The 25,068-nt window shown below is 30.2% G+C and overlaps 1 protein-coding gene across 1 annotated transcript in view; it reads left to right on the top strand.

Moving 5' to 3' along the window:
• The window catches only part of LOC132906315 (muscarinic acetylcholine receptor M4), a 58,649-nt gene that overhangs the window by 1,524 nt on the left and 32,057 nt on the right, over window positions 1-25,068 (top strand). The window contains exon 2 of the mRNA XM_060958372.1: window positions 12,955-13,135. Coding sequence (XP_060814355.1) covers window positions 13,038-13,135 — 98 coding nt within the window. The 5' untranslated portion in view covers window positions 12,955-13,037. The remainder of the gene's footprint in view (window positions 1-12,954; window positions 13,136-25,068) is intronic.

Here is a 25,068-nt window from a genome sequence, read left to right as displayed (position 1 = left end):
TTATCAATCTTTTATCAGTTATAAAGTCGAACTAGAATTATACAACTTTATCGATGATAAAAATATCATTTCAATTTTATTATATTTCATTCGTAATTGGAGAAATAAAAATTCTGTATTATCGAAATTTATTTGCAGTTGAAAATATTGTCGGATAACTACTCTTCAGCAACAATATCTTGTGATATTTATGAAATTCCATTTGTTTAATTTATTTACGAGACATTAAAAGCTCCTTTACATGCCTGAAAATTTGATATTCGATTCAATTTAACATATTGTTTTAAGCTTTCGCGATTTTCACGGTAATCTCCTTTCCCCCTTGAAACAACGAATATATGGTAGAACGTACGTCGCTTTGCTTTACTATTTGTGCGTGCGTGAAGTTGTCGATCGATTATTGAAAAAATTATACATTCTAACGATCATGCTTTGTTTAATAAAAATGTAAATTCATTGCCCGTCTCACCGGGAAAGGGGAAACGGTTACATGGAAAATCTTCCACGCGGAACAAAACGAAAATATTAGAGTTTATTCAAATTCAAAAATGACCGATTGGTACCCTGCGACTTTCATGCTAGATAAAAACTCCAATTTTCAATGGTGCCAACTGTAATGTGGATGGACTCAGAACCATTTATTCCACTCAACCAAGCGATATCCAAACTATGATTGACACAGTTAGAATAGATAAAAGGAATGCCGTGATAAAAAAAGATGTCATTTTGGTTTGGCTTTGATGTTTATATCGATATCGTGGTTTATTTTAGAAGAAGAGTATTATATAGAAATCTATAATTGAACACAATCTAATACCAAGATATAATTCGTTTATACATTTTAGAAATATTTTTATGTATCATACGTTTGGAATTATTGTTCCAAAAGAGATAATTTTATATTTATTATGTAGATTGATTAGTCGAAATTGTTGTTGTTTTTATTATTTAATTTGTACTTTACAATTTGTCCAGCTGGACATTCGGTAAATTTTTCTAGCTTTATTGCTAAATAACATGTGGATGGCTACCCCCAGCGGGATACCGTCTTCGAGTTTGTCTATTTTATTTCTTTAGTGAAGTCAGTGAGGTGTTTTCTCTTTAGTCTTCTTTTTACGAGGGTTTTGCTCACTTCAGCAGCCAGCTGGTTTGGATTCGAAAGAATATGAATTATAAATCTAATAATAAATAAAGGACAATCTTCGAAGCAAAATTATCGGTTTAAAATTTCTAGAGCGTGACAAGAAATTATTTATTTAATTAAAAAAAAAAATGTATGCATGATTAGAAGGATTTGTATATCGATTCAAATTTCCATACCAGAATATAATAATATAATATAATATGTTGTATATAATAGTATAATACAATATGTATAATAGAAAATTATATGTATTTCTTAAATACTACCGCATGTATAAGACAAATTTTATATATCTAGATAATATAAAAATATTTATCTTTATTAATAAACAGTATTTTATACTCTTACAGAGACCTTATAGTAACATTTTTAGAAGGGTTCTTTATAAATACGCAAGACATACTAGAATGCGGAAATGATAATCTATGTATAACGGTATTAATCAAAATGAATATTTAACTTTAGTTTTCAAAGCAAACTTGATTACGTAAAAAGTATGTAATTGATATATTGAAAGCTGGTAATATTATAGGTTTTCACTTTCCAATTAGCACTTTTAAGAAATATTAAAATAAAATTAGAGAAACGAAATTTCATTTTCTATTAAGTTCAGTATTTTAGCATGAGAATCGGAGGATTAGTTGATAGTGAACGCAAAAGGATTCTAGTTCGTGCGTTCTATGTTGAACTTCTAAAGGATAATCGATAAATATCGATTAGTTAATTCTTTGTGAATAGAGAAAGGTGTATTTGTATTATCCTGTCATGGTCACTCAGTTCAAAGAGTGATATAGGCCGAAATACTCATTATTCTAACTAACGCTGTTAAAAATTAATATTGCACGAATAGCTGTAGAGAGTAAAGTTTTGTAAAGTGTAATGAAGCAACGTTGAATATAGAAACCTATGAAACTTCTTCCCTTTACGTGTATTACTACAATATAAGATAAAATTAGGTTTCAAGGACGTTAATGTAAATTTCCTATATTCAAAATATTTATTCGTTGTTTCTGCAGAAAATTTTCATATACATACATATGTGTTCTAATATCTTTGCATAATTAAATTGTAATCCAGATTAATTGATTGTAGTACATATATATATATATAATATAATAAAATATAGTATATATATAATATATATATATATAATAACAACTTCTTTAAAATTCATGGTTTTCATGTAACGTAGAGTGATTACACTAGTTTAAAAAATAAATGAGAGAGAAGAGTATGTCGAGAGTAGATCAGTCACAGTGACGCTTTGTAGTAACTAATACAATTGATGAACTACTGAGTAAATAATCGATAGCAATTGCGATAGCGATTTAATTACATGCTAGTGATACGACATTCGCATAAAATTATCAACAACTAAACAGTACTGATATGAAAAAAGATATAAGTTGTTTAAATAATCGACTCTACATATTTCAACTTCGCTTTCTTATTCAGTAATAAATTAACTTAACAGTAATAAAAAAACTTAAGTAACGAATGAAATTAGAAAAATTATATTAAATTTTATTTTAGGTAATTAAATTCATATTTGTATGTTAAATATAGATCATCTTTCGATATGTAAAGAAAAGTTGTTTAAACAAAGCATGTTAATTCAGTAAACAAAAATTCCTCTTAAACGATTTCCATGTTCAAAACTGATTAATTAGTACAATTATTGAAAGGAAAAAATTGAAATTAAATTATTGTATGAAGAAATGTGAATTAATGAATGAATTAGAAAGTCTGTTCTCGTATATAATTTTATTCGAAACGTTTATATTAAATTCTGTAATAAAATATCTTTCGATAAACTGGAGTGTTATAATCAAAATTTTATCGACAGATTCAGTGAAATCTACTTAACGCACACGGAAATCGTTAAAAAAAAATTCTGGATAAATAGTTACAGCCGCTGTAATATATCACGAAGAACGACGAATCACATTTTACGAAAGAGCTGATAAAGTGCACGCTACGAGCACACGCCACCCTTCTTGAATTTGTGTTTAACTTAATACGGAAAACCCGTCACGAACATCTTGAGTAATAAGAAATAAGAGCGAATTTCACTCTTAGAATATTTTCGACGTAATGTTTCTACATGTTTTGCTGAGACTTTATGAGTATGGTCAGTTTGAAATAATTACTTACCCTCGCACGCAACGATTAAGGGAACACGTAAAAGTTTTATAATTCCAGAAATTAATTAGGATATTAGTTATGAAATATATATTAATTAATTAATTAAAAAATTTAATATCAATTTTAAGACAGTATTATATAATATCGTCTAAAAATAATATAGTGATTTTTATTTTATATATGTACTTACAACGATGGAACAGGAAACTATGACTATTTAACTGGAACTATTTCTAAATGTTAATGTATTACAACAGAAGCAAATAAATCGGTACAACTAATCAACTTCTAAATGACAACTCACAACTCACAATTTACGCCGATCAACGACAGCAAACCAACATTTTCTCCACCAAAGCATCCCTTTATAATAATTTTCGTACTTTCACCACATACACGTGTTTCACAGTTGTCCATAACTAAGAATGGTCACCTACGCCCCTTTCTAAGTACCTACTTTATTTGTTTGCTATTTTTATTAACATTTCTGAGATAATAGCTATATGACAAATATTATTGTCTCTGAATTATTTATATATTCAACTTGTATATAAATTTATTTATTTAATTAATATTAGTTTATGTAAATTATTCTGACCTAACAAGCAGAGTTTTGCAACTCGAAATAGATTACGAACATCAAATAAACGAAATATAGTAAACACGATAAGTCACGTTTTCTTTCTCTGAATTTTATTCCGATTGAATATTGAAGTGCACGGTCAAGCATTGAATCGATAAATCAAATGTTGAATTTATTTAACCTACAAGGACTGGTTTTTCACGAAAGTATTCTTATATTTAACAATTCTCAACATTCATCCGCTGACATTACTCTTGCGTAAATTTGATTTTTTCTCGCTTAAGTGACCAATAAATTTTAATAAATTTCAATCACAATGGGATAGTTTATTGGAAACTATTAATTTCAAAACGGGGGTTCGTAATTTTAGCATACAGAAGGAAACAATGTGACGTCAATGATAACTTTTATAAACTGAAAGGCATCGTACTAGGTACGTCATAGCTAGCAAAAATGCTAAACATAACATACGTACAATTATAATTAACTGCAAATATCTATGGCAGTTCATATTTTTGTGAGCCAGAAGTGGAGAAAATATGACTGAAATATCATATAAATTTTTGCATATCGTGTGCATTCTGTATGAAGAAATGATAATGATTTTTTAATTTTGATGCTTGACGGCTAGAAAGCAGTCTATCCTATACCCTATCTAAATCTAACGATACAAACTTTTTAGAGACTGCTACTAAATCTACGAAGTTTTGTAACAAGTGTTATGACATAGTGTTATGACTATCAATATTTTTGAAGCGTTCAAGGTAATATCAAAGATATACATATACTCGATATTAAAATCATATAAAGAGAAACATTGATTTGACAATATACCATGCAAATAAAATATGAAAAATATAATTTATTATGTCCTCATAAATGCATAAACATGCGCAATTCAATTTTCACTTCAACATGGATTAATTTACCATCTTGTATGCGAATACCACGTGACGATGTAATATTACGAACACCTAGTAGCAACAACTACCAGTAACAGTATTACTTTCAATAGTGATATAACTGTAGTCCTATTACACAAACGAGATAGATATTCAGCGTTCCATAAAGGAATAAACTGAATGCTATATCATCGGTCACAGAAACGTGCACGTTGAAACTACTCGGGGATAGCAATTACACTCTGTGTCATTATTAAAGCGTAATTCTACAAAATTGCTGTTTCTTAACCGTGACGAGTTTAATTGCATTTATACGAACTCCCTATTGGACCGATTTCTAGATAAAGGACGTAATACATCGGCTACGATTAAAATGGAAGATAATAGCGCGAAGATTTCGTTTCGTCTTTTAGCTAAACGAAGGGTGAGAATAGTTCGTGTCACGTGCCACGTGTCACGGATGTCACGAACGTAAGTAAAGTCATGAAAAGATCAGAAATTCCACTAGACTGTGATGGTCGTTTGCGTAGAATACTGAAGCATTCTGCAAAAATGTTTTCTAATTGTAATGCTAAGTCAATGATTTAGGTATTTTTGGGTTAAATGTTGTTTATGGTATTAAAAGGAACGTTATAAAATAAATGTATAAAATGTTGGGATTCTTTTATGCGCAAGTAATAATCCAAATGTAATCTTTTCGATGAAGTAATACATACATCATATGAAAATTACTAAAATTAATAAATTCTTTATATGTATACATTTATCATTCATTTATTCAGAAATATATTTTATGCCACGAATGCAATGTTTTAATACTAAAAGAAGATTAAGTATCGAATAACGCAGTTCATCTTAAATTTATAGCATTGTTCCTGCGTAGAAATAAATGATGAATCTGTCTAAGACACGTTCGAATCTATATAAGAGATTTTATAGTATAAAGTACGATAAATTTTTCTACAGATCTTGATATTATTAATTCTATCCCTGACTGTAATTTATTACGATCAATTTATTCATACAAGGTCGTGCTTTATCATTAGATAATATCAATAGACTCAAAGATTAGGAAATCATCTCTGCATCGATGTTTGTGTTTAATTCGCAACTAGTTTATTTATCGTGATAATAATGCAAATGGCTCTCAAAAATAGTATTAGCGGGTATACTGGATGCGTGCGATCTATTCTCATTATATTTATCTATCTATAATAATTGAACGAATTTCATTATATTTAAATAAAGGATTCAAATCGATTCCTCTAGGAGAAATAAATCGAATGTACGCAGTCGCACAGTGCAGCTATTGCGATTGTTGCGTAGAAATTTGTATTTATTCACGCTATTCGAGACGCGAAGAATAGGAACGTTAGGTATAAACGTGGTTCGTTCTCGAGATATTATTGGGTTCTACACCGTTATCGCGATTATCCGTTTTCATTGTTACATACAATATATGTTAAAACATATCGACGTTGTAAAAGTCGTCTGACTGCTATAGTGACGAGAATATACATTTCTAAATCGCGATGTAACAAATATCAATGTAATATTATTTGTATAGCTAAGACACTTTTAATAATATACATAGTTTTACTTTGGTTTAGTTAGAAATCACGTGTTTGATTAAAAATAATTACGTCTAATATAAATATAAGCATGTAACGAATAACTTATTATTAATGGAAGACATGAAAATGTTAAGAAAAATGGTTATTTCACGATTTTTTGTAGAATATGCTATTATAGACTATAACAATATTATGTCGTTACGATAAAAGTAATAGATTTATTAATATCAGAACTATTGGACAAATCCTACCAAATGAAATATCGTCGTATTTGGAATATTATATTTCTTGAACATCTTTTACTTTTATCTCTTTTTAAGAGATAAAATTTATAATACGCGTGTGCTAGATATATATCGAATATATGATACTAGACATGAATATTTATTTTAAGATTAATTCTTCTGCCACAAATTATACGTATTACAATGTCCTATTATCACGATTAACGAACCAGAAAAAAATGAATTTCATTTTCAAGATAGAACATAGAAAGATACAAAAACATGTATAACTCCATAACAGAAGAAATAGTAGACCCTATGGCACAAATGTACAATAATGGACCACCTAAATCCCTAAGTGATGTTTAAAGCCGCTTAAGAGAAGAATGAGAAGCGTTTATGACAATCTCGCTTATTTGATACGCAGTGGAGATCGATAGCAATATGTTGAGCGTCGTGTCATTCAAAGGAGCATTTCGTTCGTATAGGTACTCGCCACTTCTATAAAAAGATATTTCGTTACTTTCATGTCCTTTACAGTAACTTTTTATACCCTGTGTATCTATAGTCATATGAATAATGCTATTCCCGCTAAATTATCCCAATATAAATCGAATTTAATATATTCTAATAAATAATTATAATATTAAAATATCTTTATATGTATAAGAGATGTTTGCATGATTTTTAATTATAAAATATACTTTGTTTCATAAATATTTCTATGTTTATTAATGGAAGTACCATTTCGCTGGAATATTTTTGTCATTGAGATGAAATGTCTCTAATACTATTTCCGGAAAATATCTTTTTCTGAATTTTATACAGTTTTGAAGATATTACCCGTTATTTATTTACAAATTTAGATACCTAACGACGAATAGCACGTTCATTAGTAGTAACCTCTTCAAAAACCACATTAATATTACGTGCGGCGTCGGCCGCAGGATGGCTAAGTTTAACGTTAGAACTAACGATCTGTATACTAGAATAAGTGTGCTACACATAGATGATTATAATTAAAGTGGAAGGATGAAAATAGATAGACATATATAGTTCTGCTTAGAAATCAACCCTTCTTTCTTCTCAATAAAAGTTAATTTCGCCAAAATTACCTTCCGTCAAAAGCGCTTGTTTTTAGATATCGCAAAAATAAAAGACCTGAATTTCGTCATTTTCACGTTCTCATAGTTTTAGCGTTAAATTCACAAGAAGAAATGGCACGAGTTTCAGACACATTTATTGTAACATTTCAAAGAAAATTCTACAAAATTCTCAACGCTATTTCAAACGAAAGATATACGAAACAAAAGAATATAGATCAACGTTCAATTTTATGTAACCCATACTGCAGAAAAAGAACTTAAAGAATATTCAAACGAACATTTCATATCATGTTACAGATGTTACATATTTATCTCGACTGTTAACTATCAATTACGAAAATTACTTGAAACTGAAGATTATTACAAAGCAAAATTTATGATAGTCACTCGTGAATATGACGAAAATCTTTAATGTAATATTTTCAAAAGTAATCAATTGCTGTAAAATTTGTCAGACTGAGCTTAATTTCGATTATTTTCGATCATTTCACGCGTGAATGATAGTGAAGTAAAATAATTACTGGCACACGCGTATGTGATTGATCGAGCTCCAAGACGTTAATCGTGCATGCCAAGCAATATTTGTCCGATCTTTGATCAGATGCACCGACGAAAGAAAGAAGGAAGAAAAACGAAACGATCGATTCAGATTAATCGCTGGGAATCTCATTAAAGTCGACAGGAAGGGAAGAAGCGTCAAACTAGGTTTATCGGCAGTTTTTTCTCCTCTTGGGAAAATATATTTGTATAGTTATATATCGATCTAATTCCAAGCTGCAGCGACTTTCATCTCCGCTGTCGAGGGATATTCAATCAGCTGACTGGAAGCGGCAACTTCCTTTGCTTCAACTAAATAGTGAACACTTTTCACTACTCGTGTAAAGCCAAATTATCTTCTATTTAAACAGTGTCTGCAAATTTTACGCGAGGGAGACGATAAGAAAATATTTTCTAACGCATCTTATATATTGTCGGTTAATAGAAGATCTCCAGTAATTAAGTTCCTTCTGGTATTATAGCGGAAATTTTAAATTCGCTGTAGGATTGGTCAATCGAGATATCAAAGCCTAAAGATCCAAAATTAGTCGATATTACCAAATTAATTGAATTATTTTATTCTTTTATAGTTGTTCAAGTTGAAGAGATAATTCGATATTCGTAAATGAAATAAATATGAATTTTAAGGTATTAATTTACTGCCTCGTAATTGATCGAGTGGCTGATTTGATATTTGTAAATGCAGGGAATATAAAATTTTGTGAAGTGCTATTACTAAAAGGATATACGTATACAAGATACTCTGTAACTGTAACTGGTAATGCAACTCAAGAGGGGATGACTCCACATAAGAAAATAAATGGAAAATATAAAATAAAGCTTCTCCATACGAAGCTTTGCAGAAAGAATTTCATTTAAAATATTTAATCTGATAACTATACCGTGTTTAAAATATTTCGTGTTAGAAACAATTTTTGTTTATGTTTTGACCAATATTGATAAAAATTTGATTCGTTAATGTTCCATTTCACTTTCAATGCTGCGCAATCATTAATGCCTTATTATATTTCAATCGTTTTAATAATCGGAGTCAATTCATCGGAAAACCATCAAACTAAAGTTAAATTTTCAGGAAAACCATGCTATTATCTAATTGATTTCCACTTTATCACGACTACCAAACAATTTGAGGAGAAAAGAACGAGCAAATTGATCCGAGAGTAAAATAGCTCAGAAAGATATTAATTTATGCAATATATCTTATTGCCATTTAACTGGAAGGTATATTTCGTTTAATTTATGCGTATGCATAATTCATGTCGTCGAAGATCGGAGCAAACGATTAAACTACTTTTAATCGAAAATCCATTTTTCACTGTGAATCTATATCTTCGGAGTTACATTGGAGTACTGTTAATTGGTAATCGATGTGTCGTCATCCAGCAACGCGTATGTAGTAGCGTCAGTATTCGAAAAACAAAAAGTGAAAAACAAAAAAAGAAAAAAAAATAAAGAAGAGTGAATCCTAACTGTGTAGAGACAAGAACTACTGGCTGCAAATTGTTTGAAATTCGTAGACGGAAAGACAAAAACGGGCAGGAACAATCAGGAGGAAAAAACCAGAGGAATTGTTCGTGGATTTTCAAGCTGGTCCAAAGCTCTGCTTAGCTGCTCGTATCATTTGAAAAAGCAATGAATTCGAAACGAATTACCCACAATGCTATCGGAACGCGATCGTTGCCTGATTCGTTGGTTCAATTGTTCAGAATGATTCGTCACGTACGTATAGGATTCGACGTTCGCATGCTGTATGCTCCGCTTGTCCATGGGATAGACTTCGTGCGTAACTTCCCAGATATTCTGAATAACATTTTAATCCGTTGATCAATATTCTGTGGGAAGATTTAACGCGTCAACAATATTGGTTATACATGTACTATTAATTTTTTGTAAAATTGAAGATATAAGCTGCACAAAATACTTGTAAATACGAGATAATCATTTTTAATTTTTCTTACTTTCACTTTTATTCTACTTAATATCGATGTGAATATTTAAAAAAGAAAAAATGATTTCTATTCGTTATTAAGTTGTTACATACATAGTATAAGTCAATATTTTTTGAATAATAATTAAAGGCAATTAAATAACATTCATTTTATACGAATATGAAGCTTGAAAGATAGATGAGTGGTTAATTATTTCAAAATAGCAGGTAGTACTAATACAGAGAACGGAAAATAGAATTCGATTTTGAATGCACTTCTTGTGTGAGTCTAAACTAGGCCGCAGTGCAGTAGAAGCTTCTCGCAGTATTACCACTGCTTTTGGAGAAAATGAGTATACTTCGTGAATGAACAATTCGACGTTGCTTCGGAAAATGTCATGTTGACGATAAAGATCTGTAAAATGAACTCCATAGTAGTTGCCCTAAAAGTGTGATTATAAAAACAGTGTTATATACAAATTAAAATTGTAATTGAATATGCCAAAACGTTAAATTAAATCTTCATTCAAAAAAAATTATTATTAATATTTTGTAATTCATAACAGGTATTATACAATATTTTTTCTGAAAATTAGAAAAACAGCGAAAAGAGAGGAATATGATATAGAATCGCAAGAAACCAAAAATATTCGAAATAATACTGTGAGCCATTTTAATAGCTGTATATATTATAAATGTAAATATTTTAAATAAAATATGTAAAAATCTCTTATAGATTTCTTTAGCTTAATATCCTCAGGCAGGAAGAAGAGTTGTTCCTGACTGATTCTAATTTGACTTGCTCGACCACTGGTTCGCGGTTTATGACTTTATATCATTAAGCTACATATTCCCCGAAATTTCCGACTTGTCAGGCTCTTCTCACTTTCCGTAGCCGAGGTCTTCTCCCCGTTCCATTTTCATTATCTCTCGTCCGTTTCACATCGGCTGCACACAGAGGCACGACATGTACCACGAAAACTCGTTTGACCCTGCTCCCAAACACCGCAGCTACGATCTGCAAGGATGAGAAGAAAAAATATTTGTATCGTTCACTCGCATCCGGACGAACGTGACGTGTGCACAGATAAGACGTGCGGTTAGATTCTGGTCTACGATATTTTTGCTGTTTGGCTAGTGCAAAATGAAGCATGGAATATTGAGGGTTGAAAGGTGAGGGAACGAGGGATAAGAAAATATATGCTCCCTTAAAAGTCGAATGTTACCGAAAAAAAGCCTATAAGGAAATAACCTGATATGATAGAATTCCAGTCACAATAGAATTACCCGATCTGATACAGACAAACGCGCTGCGATATATCTGCGATCTTTATACATAAAAAAAAAAAAAAAAAAAAAAGAAACGTGAATATTAAGAGTGAAAGTAAAGCGTAACAAAATTAAATTGAATTGTTAATTGAGAATTTTTATACGAAAAATCTGTAGATATCAAATGTTTTTATGAGAAAAGCAAGTTTTAATACATTTAATATATCATACATCATGTATATCTTCTTGTACATTTACTTTTATTTGTTTTCATCACAAGCAATCAATATTGTAATCTGAAAATAGGCAGTATTATTATAATAATCGAATGTACATACCAGAAGCTAATTTATGTGTATATAGTCAAGTTAGAGCGAAAATAGGAAAGCAAAAATTTCGTTAAAATCGTATGTATTCGAAGGAGTACTTATGAGATCGCACTGAATAAAAGTGACCGAAGTAATTTATGTTATTTTTCTATGTGTTATAATTTCGTGTTCAAGTATAATTCAGAATGTTATGCTGTACGTTTTTTTTATGAATGGCAGCAAATTACGAAGGTCAAGTGAATCAAATGCACAATCGTTGCGTGTTGCATGAAATTCGGTTTATTCTATTGCGAAAAGAAAACAATTGCATGATGTAGGGCTGTTTGTAAAAACTCTTTTTTCTTAATACATTCTAGTATACTAATTCTTTGTTTATTAACGTATCTTACGTATCTGCTTTTTATATAACATTTTTCGAAGTATATTCTAATATTTTCTATTACTGTAACATTTTTTCATATGGAGGAATTAAAGTAATTCACAGTTTATGTATAAACGTTGGAATCTTTCTAAAAATTGTTACCTTAATTTACTCTTTCTTCTTGCAATATAGGATCCAAATTTTATGCCTTTGGTAAATTGTTAAGTCGAACAACCTTCAATTCTCAAACATCTCTTTCGACATAAATGAATATCAATTTAAACAAAGATCAATAACAAAGGGATCTCAACAACATTCGTAAATGAATTCACTTCAATTGGGTGTCCTTATCTGGTTTATATACTAGCTCTTGAAGACGAGCCCTCGGTGAAAGAGGTATTTCTCTCTAGTATTTGACAAGATTCCAATTAGCATGACCTATTATAGTACTATTCATAATCGTCCCATCATTCTGTCATCAAGCACATTATTTTTTACTATGTAATATTAAGATACGATTTGTATATGTAAATATACACATATAAGAAACATCTGTTTTCAGTAGTATAGATAAAGAATAAATCAAATCATTTAAACTTTGAAACGATGTTTTATCTTTATTTGCTATCCTTCGCAAATTTTATATACCTCCTATTCATATTTGCAGTTACAAATATTCTTCATCTGTATTTTAATATTAAATGATCGAAAATCTTTACTCTCTCGCAAATCATTATTATTAAACTGAAAATCTAAGTCTCATACTTGGGTGAAATTATTTAAATTTGAAAATGTAATAGATTACTACAAGAACGAATTGTATTCTTTTCAGAATGCTCAGGAGATGATTGGGTATTGAGGTGAAGGTGTCAGTGGTTCTGGAAGTTACTGCCACCGTAATTTTTGCCTAGTGAAATGGAGATAAATGGAACAGACAGCAGCCTAAACGGCACTGAAGCTAATCGCACTACTTCTCCAGTCTTCATTATCAGCACGCGTTATATGACACAATGGTGAGTATATTTATACCTTTACAACATATATAAATAATTCTTAACTGGTGATAAATTAGAAATACTTAAAGTTATTAGTAAGATTCTGTAATATTTCTATGAAAATATATAAGTCTAACCTTATTATTTTTAACGTAATCGAAAACTATTAAGACATTTATGATCATGTATTACTTGAGGGCGAAATCAATGAGAGAGAATTAACCATTAATAGTTAAATAGAATTTCGAATTAATCGCGATCAATTGGAAAGTCGGCCTTCATCGTGGCTTCAAAATCTTTCTTCCTATGATGTCAGACAAAATAGAAAAGAGATAGGAGCAAACTTTAGGAAACCGATACATCAAACACTGAACTTAGATACTTAACTTGTCAATGTGCAAGAAAGTTTTCCAGTTAATAAAGAAATGACAATACGTATAAGATTAAAAACATAGAACGTGGAAAAGATATTCCATGTATTAATATTTGTTTGAAAATACAATTATACGTAGAATGACTAATATTTAAATACATTTACTTAATATTAATATTGAAAACATTTAATAGTTTTTGTTATTTCGAAGATGAAACTAACCCCAATTAGGTGGAATTCTAAAAAGCTGCTGTTTTAAACCTCAGATTTTTTTTCAAACGTTAAATTGTAACTACTTACAGAATTCTGTACATACATAAAATATGTTATGGAATATATATTTATGTATGGAATATATTTATAATATGTTATGGAAGGGATTAACTATGAAAAGTTGAAGAACATTTTCAACTTTCTAGTGAAAATTTAAATACCGTTTACCTGCAAAAGTTTCAGAAAAAGGTATAAAATAAGTTATGAACAAACTCAAGTGTATTTTGTTTCCGATTCGTGCAAATATTACGATCTTTTTTTATTTCCATTGGTAAGTATTAAAACATGGATTATCGTGAAAATCAACACGCTCGGGCGATAACCACATTTATAATTCATAATACTCAAACGATGTCGATCATCACAAATAAATTGTAAGAAATTTTCATCTTGAAACCTAGGAAAAACTGAGAAAACCCCTCTCTGCTCATTTAAAATTTCCCTTCAACCTATAAGTTAATACACACAATGATTCGTAAGTTTTCTAGAAATATAATAAAAATAGAAAAATTTCAAGTCAAGTACATATGGTTTTCAAGATTTTGACAGCTATCTATATTTTCGTTTCTCGCGATAACAATAATAATATTCTAGGCATGAAGAGAACATTTACTAATATTATAATCAATTGCAAAGTGAAACTTCTTGCATCAAGTACTACCGATGTGTATTTATGGAATAATCACCTTCGGTGAATTACTTCGCTCACTAGTAAGTATTCAGGCTGTGCTTGGTACACGCGAAATTTTCGAACTGTTTCGCTTAAGGATATGAAGTTACGAAGCAATTTAGCAAGAGGTACGAGGCATTTATAAATCTGCTCTGTAATGGGTAGGAAAGAAATGTTGACCTACATTTTCCTTAACATTAAGCCATACGATTATAATACTTCACCAAACAATTTGTCGATTAAAAAATATCTGGATGCTCTATTTATCAGTGCATATATGTATCAACTTTATTAAATTCAGTTTGATAATAATAAATATATCACGAATTACTTCCTTCTTCAAATAATAACTTGTCACTTTTCTAGAAATATGATAAAAATAAAAAAATTCAAGACAAATCCGTATGATTTGCAAGTTGATCTAGTAATTCAATGTTGTTTGTATTTTTAATATATCAATCGTTTAAAATCTTCAACTTTCTTAATCATTTTTTAAAGACAATTAGAACAAATTTATTGTTTCAATATTACACGAAAGTTGTTCTCACAACACTCATACTTTTTCTGATTATCGAAACAAAGGAAACGAGCTCGAGACATAAAAATTCAAAGATCTCATTTAAAATTAATTACAAACTTTAAACTCTTAATTCTCCAAGAAAGTATTGAAATGCAGAATATCGTGACCTCCCTAAGCTAATACACAACTTTAATTATTAACCAGACTTTTACTTTTACCGTGAAATACGTTTTTCCACCGTTGTGTTACAGACAGGATGATTGACAGAATGATGACGGAATACAATTGCATGTAACAGTTTTATATTCACACGATTTTGCATTCTATGTTCGCCTGGTTCGAACGGATGGTTTTTCGAATTTCAAGTGGCCGCGTTGGTCGTAATCTATCGGTCGTTGTTTCCACAAATGCTCATTATTGAAGAGTAATGGCATCATGTGGTTTCTCTCGTGCAGCCGATATTGGTTGTCTGCGGGCATGCTTAGGAAACACCAAGGTTGGAGGAAATGAACTTTCGCGGCGGACCAAAAGGAAGACAAAAATTTCTTGAGGGACTTGTTCCTTTTCAAGACACCATTGTTCTTCTGGTTGTGTTTAATGAGTACCGCTGTGTATGCGGTAAATGGATGTTCGTTTGTGTCTTGTAGCTGTTAAAAGACTTCTAGAACTGGAGATGCATCGTTTTTGATATGAAAATAATATATCTCGGAAAATGCGTACCTCCTCTAACAGCGTTATGCATTTCGAAATAAGAACGAATGAAATATACATTTTTATTGTCAATTAATTTAATTTTATAGTCTTTGCTCTTGTAAATGTTAGTGACTATTTGACAATTTAATTCGCGGAAATTTTAATGATTTTGAAATAACTGTTATCTGAATCTATTATAAAATAATTGTTCGAATAAAACAATTAGTCATAAAATTGCTCGTGTTTTTTTTATTAAAAATCATAGTTATGCGAGAACAGAAAAATTTGTTGGCAGATAATTGTCCAAGGTAAAGTGATATTTTAGAAACAAAATTTCGATTGAATGTGCATATGAATTATTCAAATATATCAATTTTTAACTATAACATACATTGTTGAGTAATTTCGACTACGTTTTCGAAAGATAGTCAATATGCAATTAAAACTACGATACTTGACATTAAATTTCAATAATAGCGTCATAACGGCATTATATTATTTTTCGCAAATAAAAGATACGATTGATACTTTAAAAAATCTCTTCGGCGTAATTGATTTTGTTTCAACTTCCAATTACCTGTCTTAATAAATGTAAAATTTAGCTTCAATCTCATTTATTACCACTAAAAACATTATATAATGATTGTGTACTTCTAACTCTATCACCTTACCATAGAATAATTAGGTTACAGGCAATTCATTTAAAACTGAACCTACTGTTCACCATTTTTTTTACGACATGAAACAATATTCCTCGATTAAATTGACCAAAAGAATAAATATCATAAAGCATGTAAATATAATTATTGTGAAAGCGTCGTATCAAAAACTAAATACACATCAAACTGAATAATTACATTCATGTTACGAATATTATTAAGCTAAGCTTATTATTATCGATAGGTATCAGGTAAAATATAAAATAATAACTCTTCTTTCTTCTGTATTTTTTAAAAATTTATAATGATACTATAGAACAAGCTTGAATATCAAAATTCTTGTATAAATATTAACACATACAGGGTGAGCAAGTTTAAAATTTTGCACCAGAGATTCGCTTTGTCAGTTGGCTGTGGTCTGATACGACACATATACGGGTGAATTGCAAACAGATACCTACAACGAACGTTCGTTTCAAAGGACGGCCTCTGCGTTTTCCGATAATGCAAGCGGTGTACCTGTGAAAGGCAATTACTATCGAGAACAATTTCTTTTAAAGGGGATGCTTGGCCAGAATATTTTCTCCTCGTTTTTTCCTCTTTTCTAATAAATAATCGATACTAAGCAAGGAATAGAAATAGTATAGCTTTCAAAGTTACCCGTGTAAAACTATTTTCCTCTTTTATTAATCTATATAACATATATATTTATAGCGAAGGAATTTCAAATTTATATGGTTACATATAATATGTTTACTATATGTTGCCACGTTTGAACGAATGAATACTATTTTTAATCAGCCTTTTACTCCCTTGACCGAGATAGCTTAAACATATCGGAACTTTTCTGGAGCGAATATTTCAAATGAAAGATTGTATTTCAATTAATATGAGCGACTAAGCGAAATTGTATTCCACGAACGTCAGGGAAATTGTATCGCAGCGCTTGTATTGCTGCTGCAACTTATTGTACGTGTACAATACGGTTATAATGTTTTCGTTTACTTTTTGCACGTAATCAAGGGGAAAAATACGTTGGGCAGTAAAAGTGTTTCGTACCGAATGAAATTCTCCTTCTCCCTTTCTTATTCTGTGTCTGTTGAATTACAATGTTCCAGATTGGAGAAACTTCCTAACAGAATGCAGATTTAATTTCTGATTTTTCAGGGATGCTATATTTCTCCTTAAACACCGTAAAAGTTGTTAATATGTATATTTTGCTAGAAAGCTCTAAGTGATTTGGAATTATGTAGTCCTATACGAAAATTTTCATCGACTGCAACAGAACAATAGATTGAATTAGATTCTCATGCGATATTATTCAAGCACAACTGTAACAATTAATGCGTAGTCTCCGTGGGAATTCCCTAAATGCGGATTATTATTACATAATACCATAATACCGTACACTTAATATTTCCAATACAAAGCGAAGATCCAATTATTGTAATATTACAATATTGCACCATATCGACAGCTTTAGTAAAATTAGATTTATAATACGTAATTTTTCTTTCTTCTGGCGACACTCCTTTTAATTTCTCTTCAAGATTTCTATTTCTATTCAATACGTTTAACGTAAACTCAAATTTCTTAATAAACCTATCTTTATTTATAACTAATTAACTGCAAAAATAACTAATTTAATTGTTACAATATTAAAGACCCGTATGGGAATTTTCGTGGAACTGTTATGTAATTTTTAAATTATCACCCGTTGTTCGAACATGCCCGCACGTATCAGCAAAATATTTATCTGAGGCTATCGATTTAAAAAACATGTACGTACATCGTTTCATTTTAACAATTAAAATATGAATTATCAATTACGAATCAAGTATTACACACGATAGATTATAAATAAGTTTTAGTTAAAATATAAAATATCACGGTACAGAAACTGTTCTCACATTGTATGAATTAAAAAGAAAGATCTATAGAATTATATGTTATAGTCGATATAGTAATTCACGATTTGCGTTTGAAGTGCTATTTAACTTTCAATAGCAAATGAGATTTGAGCAATCAGCGGTTTCAATAAATCCTCTCTCATTCGCAACTGATTTTACTTGGATTATTTCTTGAAATTATCTATTATATGCAGTAAGATCAATGAAACACGTATTCCATTCCAATTAATCTTGTAATCCAACCTGCTAATTTTCATTCTTATTAAAGTGTATAGAAAGAAATAGAATTTTCTATAATCACACGCACTAAATTATAAAATGATAACTCGTCCTTTTCATACATCTATTGTATCCTTAAGTTTTCTTATTGCATTCTTAATTCGGATACGATAAAAATGTCTTTAAAAATTTGTTATATTCACTGAAAAACATTTTATAAAATAAAGAGATCAGAAAATAGCAAAGTTCCTAGCTCGAAGAACGTCATTATTAACTTATCTGATTGACCATGTCAAATATGCGAATTCACGCTTGTATACGGCTATTTCTCGATTCTTCTAGTCTATAATTTCGATCTGCTTGTATTTCAAGCATCAACTGCTTTTGAATACTGTATTATTAGCAATAAATCAACTGTTTGCATGATCCTTAAAGGTATATGATTTAATCTCAATATAAGAATGTTTTACGAGCGTTTGAAGCATACTGTGGTTAATGGGAGGAGACTTATCGGCTACCCTTATTGAAAATTAATTTGTAATATCACTAAAATTATTTGAGAAAGAAAGACAAGATGATTCAAAATCACGCGTCAATTTACGATAGTATTTTAAGATATATTATCAGTTATTCAAGATGAAGAACAGGAAAATTAGCGTTTCAAATGAAAGTAATGTTGTAGCATTGCAAGCAGAATTTTGTTACTTGACTTAAACAGAAATAGTAAAGAGAATGAACAAATAGGTAGCGCGTGACTTAAGAGATACAGAGAAACCCTAGCCATCTTGTTTCTTCAGAGAAACAGACAGGATCTATTTTTGAAACGTATCCTTACTTGCGACGAAAAGTAGATCTTAGTTCAATAATTGGATAAAGAACATGCAAACAACATGCCAAATACGCTGGTTCATTTACAAAAGATAATAATGCCTACTCCTCGTCTACAGAACTTATTGATTACCTTTTCGTACGACTTAGGATTATTATTAGAGCGCAAACATATTATAAACGATTACATAAAACATGTGTGGAGATAGTAACAATTTATTATTGTAGAACAAGTGAAAAACTAATCCTTATGAACGGTAACGAAAGATTCCCGGGAATAAAGTACAAAATTTTATTATATTGTCTTTGTGTAATATCTAGATAATTATTTGAAAAATTATAAAAGTAACATTCGAAGAATCCTTTAGTTTTAGAACAGAACATTTTTATCAATCTGAAATAATAGAACTAATTAATCACTGACGAGAGGAATATGGAATATCATATGGAAACTATCTTAGTTACATATATATTGTTTTGAAGAAATTATTTGTATATGTGTGCGTTGAAAGCTTTGTTCGAGGAAACTACGTTGAGGAAAGCTCGTCTAATTAAAAGCATCAGATATCAGTATCACAGTATCATGAAGCATCACAACCATACGCATGTAGAAATCACACAACTTCTTTTAATTTGCAATAATATTCATATAAACTAATTATATGCTTGTTAAACAAAATTTATCAGACGGCACTAGTTTGTAATATTAACATTCGTAGAATATTCTTTATGTCACTTTACACTCTCTATTGATTCAGACAAACCATCTTTCTCAAACGTGCTCTATACACACATCATTAAAATTATGTATTGCTCCTTTGCCATAATTTGGAAACGAAACAGTGTCTGTTACAAACTTGACTTCCTACGAGTTCTGTTTTCCAACTTCGATAAAGGTATAATTCAATATTACAAACGAGCAAGAATTCAGAACTAGCTTTGATGAGAAAGAAATGTTTCAAGAACGAGTGGGGCAATGGGGAAAGTAGGCGTGACAGTGAGCTGGCATCGAACAAAACTAATCTGGGGCAAATTGCACCCTTGACCTAGCCACGTTAATTCGCGTATCCCGTAGAGCTGAGGTTATATGAACGAACCGGTGAGTTTCGGTTGATGGGGCCAGTTGTTTGAGTGCGTGGGTACATGCTTGTGCTGGCGTAGTAATTTCGTAAAAAGAAGAATCCATGTCGTGCAACCGAAACGAAACACGCGAGCTACGCTCAACTCCTGATCGACCGATCAGACACGCGATACTGTCGAAAAATTTCAAATATTTGCGTGAGTCTGTCGATAAAATGGTCAAATAAAAGTGTATCTAGCGTTTTTGATAAGAACCTACGATATTGATTTATGTCATGTTAAGAGTCACAGAAGTTAATTTTTCGAAACATTTTCTTTAGATTATTGATGACTATTCGCAAGAATAGTCATTTAATTTTATGCTACTTTTTAGTTTATTATAGAATTATATACAAATAAAATGTATCGAATGTATAAAATGCTTCTGATATTGGAATATTCCCAAAATTAATTATTTGTAAGAATAAGAAACTAATTTTGTCTTGTAGTCTGTATTATTAGAGAACCGTATCCAAAATACACCAACGTGTCAATAAAACACTTCCAATATTAAAATATCCTCATTATTATAGTGGGATAATAGGTATTTTAACATTAACATCCGGTAACGTACTGAATTCTAATTCAATTGATTGTTGAGTTGTAATTAAACGTAAATCCCATACATTAATATATATAGTCACAACGTAAGAAACTGAAATGTATAATTAATTAAAAATTGATTTCCATATACGATTGGAATATTAATTGGAAAACAGTGTAAATAGAATACACATGGAATCGAGTATTCCTCTTCGGATTTGTTAATTAAAACAATGTTCGTTTATTAATGTCGATACGGTTTTATAAAAAAATTTAAATTAAGTTTTATTATAGAAAGAGTAAAATATTAATTTTAATAATGATGTCACTGATAGTAGTTATTAAATAGTAATTTTGCATATTTGATAATTCGTAGAATCATAATGTTAAGTTTTTAATATTTTTATATGTAAATGCAATAAATGCTTTTCTCAAAGAATTTAAAGATACAATTACGTATTAAGAAAGTTACAAAGTAGAAAAAGGTAATAGAAATAAAAGTACGATTTCTAAGTAACTATGCCTCAAGTAATTTGATACTACAAAGATTTGAGGGACCCTTGTTCAAGTCCAAGTCAAATACAGGGTAATGATAATGTCCTCGCCTTTTGGTATTGAAATCCTTTTTCAATAAAACTCTAAACTAATAGGATAGACCAAGTCCTTTCATTCTTATCATATACAAAAGGCGCTCTTGAATACGGGTATTCGAACATTACCATCTTTTACAGGTAACATTATTTGGTAGCGCTGCGTCATTTCTTTCACGACTTATTGAAATACGATAAAACCAAATACGTGTTCTTTGATGTGTATCATTTTCTGTTATCGTGAAAATGGGCTTCTGAACTTTCCTCTGAGTTTTATCTTTAGTATTTACAATATAAATATGCATATATGCGCGTGCTACATTGACAGAAATTTTTTGTAACAAAAATTTTACAAATCTTAGATAATCAATATATAGAACTAAATCACGGATAATATTCAATTGAAAAAAATACTGAGATTTATCCAAATTTAACATATTACTATCGATACGATATTAGAATTATATAAAGTTACTATTTTGAAAATATCTTATTCAATAGATTTATTATTGGATATACAAAATATTTATCTAAATATAAGTAAATATAATTTTTTATATTAAGAATAACTAGTTTCTTTTAAAATAAAATTGTAAAAAGATTTGTTGCTGTATGCTGAATGTCAATACACAAAAAGGTTTACTTTGTCAATCGTAAAAAATATTTGTTGAATGTACATATATTTATTAATAGTCGTACGATATTTGTTTCTCTCTTACAGATAGAAGAATTTTTTATCTATCGTATATAAACATAATATAAACACAGTTTATACATCTATATACTATATTTACTACATTGTATAGTACATATTCTTATGCTTGAAAGCTGTGTATTCGGCACGCTCGTTTTCTAGAACGTATTTAGCGAAACATCTTTTTTATCGCTCTACGAGAGCTCCATTATGCTAGATCGTCAGATTTTCGTGCCCATTTCCCACCTCTTACATACTAATTCTCTCTTCAAACATTTTTTTTATAAGTCGGCTATCAGCAGTTTTTTCTACCTTTATCGACTATTTCATTATTCACAAATATTTCAGAGTCTTTAATGATCTGACGAAATAACTTAACCTACATTTGAATTTGGATTATAAAAATAAAAATTTCTAATTGATACGTTATACAGTGTGAGGACTATACTGATAACACTAAACACGCAAAAAATTTTGCATATCAATAATTTCACTTTCCTCCACAAAACTCGAAAAAAAAAAGGATGAAAACTATAAGAATTAAGATTTTCAAACATACATGTTTTATTAAAGACGTACAAGGTTGAAATATATAATATGCTAAACCTCAATGCGTTTATTTATCGTTCATAAAATCGTCGTTCTAGTCGTCACGAACTTGGAAAAATCTTTGCAATTCCAATGATCCGCATATCATCTGCATGCGACTAGCGACATGTAAGGTATAATATGATTTTCCTATTACTGAATGTGTGTTTCTCATGAAACTCGTTTCACCTTCCTTTGCGTAATTAAACTTCGTATAATACAATACAGGAGAACTTCCAGTGTAGGTACAAGCCACTGCAAAGTTATAAAAATTTGAATAATGGTTTATAAAATCTAACAAACTAAATATAGTAGGAAGCAGAGGAGAAGCAATCAATTTCTCAACTCCAAAAATTAAAATTTTAAACCTGATCTACCCTTTTGTTTCGTATTTTTCGTTGATCTCGTGCATTGAAGAACGCCGATCTATAAAAAGGATTATAGGGTTTAAATTATATTGAATATTTACATTTCGGTAATAAAATAAATATTTTAATCAACAATAAATAATGTTTTATAAATCTGAGTTCAGAGTTTTACAATTTAAATGCATGTGGCATTTAGACAATAGTTCTTCATCAAGGGTTAAATTCATTAAAGTGTGATTATTCTGTTATTTGAGGATCGATTATCCAAATACGGCGTAATCTTTACCCAATTTTATGAAATTATAATGAAATTTGATCTATGTAACATTATACGAACTTCTGTCATCAATATCATCGTTCTTATACATTCTGGCAATATATTTTTTAATTGAATAGATAAAATCGATAAAATTTAATTCATTTTCCTTATTATAGGTATTGCAATACTATAGGTTGTGAGATTAACATTGGAATTATAATTTTCAAAAATATATTCCAAATCTTCAGCTCTCAGTTATTTCCATCAATCAATAACTCCATTTCTTCGACCTGTTATATTTTGATTTTAAATCCATTAATACTTCCGCTTCTCATTTCCTAACCACTCATGCATGACATAGTTTTACGCCTAAAACGGTCTTGAAGTTTTCATTGTTGATGTTTCAAATCAAGTCAAAGTCCCTGCAGCAATTCTTTTTAGAGTACCATCGGTTGGTATTTAAAAGAATTCTGCAACATTGCAGCAACGACACGTTTAAACAATAAATGTTCCGCGAGACCGTCAACTGACAAGCCTGGCTCATTTCTCAATTGAGTGTCGAGAAGAACGTAGGAATGGAGGTTAAAAAATGGAGCTGATGAAGCGGCGTAAACAGAACCATCAGCTATTTGACTCGCGAGCCTGTTCAAAAATTGAAACGCGGCCTGTAGTGTTTGAATGAATTGTGCTCGGCTGTCCAACGAGAGGAATCTGCCATTGTTCAGGTTGCATTTGCTCATGTGAATTCTGTTTTACGTTCGGTAACAATGCATATACTCAGGACCAAACATCCAGCAGAATCATTTAGTTTACACGATATCAAAGCCACTGTGCGTTATTACGCTGTGTTAATCAGTTGCAACCACGGTTATACCATGGATGCGAAAGGGCGGAAGTGGATACAACGGGGGTTGTTTATTATATTTTAATTACTTCTACACGGTTGGATCGCATACTGTTTTCATTCTTTTTAATCTGACGTTAAAACGCGTTGACCGATTTGCGAAGTTCGATTCAATATGGTTTAAGCGACTGAAATAATGCGTCGGAAAAGTAAAACGGGGACGTGGACGTTCTTCAAACAGTGATAGCGTTATGCTTTTGTTCTTTTACATGTGAGCAATGTTCTATACGGTATATACGCACGTGTGTTTCGCGTTGTTCATTTCAGGCGTCGAATTATTACAAAAATATGCAATAATTGAAGAGTTAATATAATATACGTATTTATATATTAATTTTGTTGATGCTAAAATTGGCAATATTTCGTTTGTACGCAGTAGATATATTTTTTATATTTTTGAAATGATCAGTGAGCAAAGAATTTTGTTTCAGATTGAACATAATTTCTGACGCTATGGCGTAATAGGATAATTAATTAAAAATTGTGGGTTATAATTCTGTCTTGTATATAATAAAGTATGTACAGTAATTTACACGAGTATGAAATTAATGAAAATTAAGGATTTCTTAATTAAATATTCTCTACTCTTAAATAGAATATCCTCAAGCGTGTAGAAATACGCACATTGGAGAATATGCATTTATCTATCTGATGATTTCAGTAGAATTTTAGTTGAGTACTTCATCAAAAAAGAGAATTCGATTAATTATACGAATAAGAGCAATAAACGTATATTTTCTC

The sequence above is a fragment of the Bombus pascuorum genome, chromosome 4 (assembly GCF_905332965.1).
Source record: "Bombus pascuorum chromosome 4, iyBomPasc1.1, whole genome shotgun sequence".
NCBI lineage: Eukaryota > Metazoa > Arthropoda > Insecta > Hymenoptera > Apidae > Bombus > Bombus pascuorum.
Note: the sequence above shows the minus strand (reverse complement) of the source record. Positions and strands in the feature narration are given on the sequence as shown.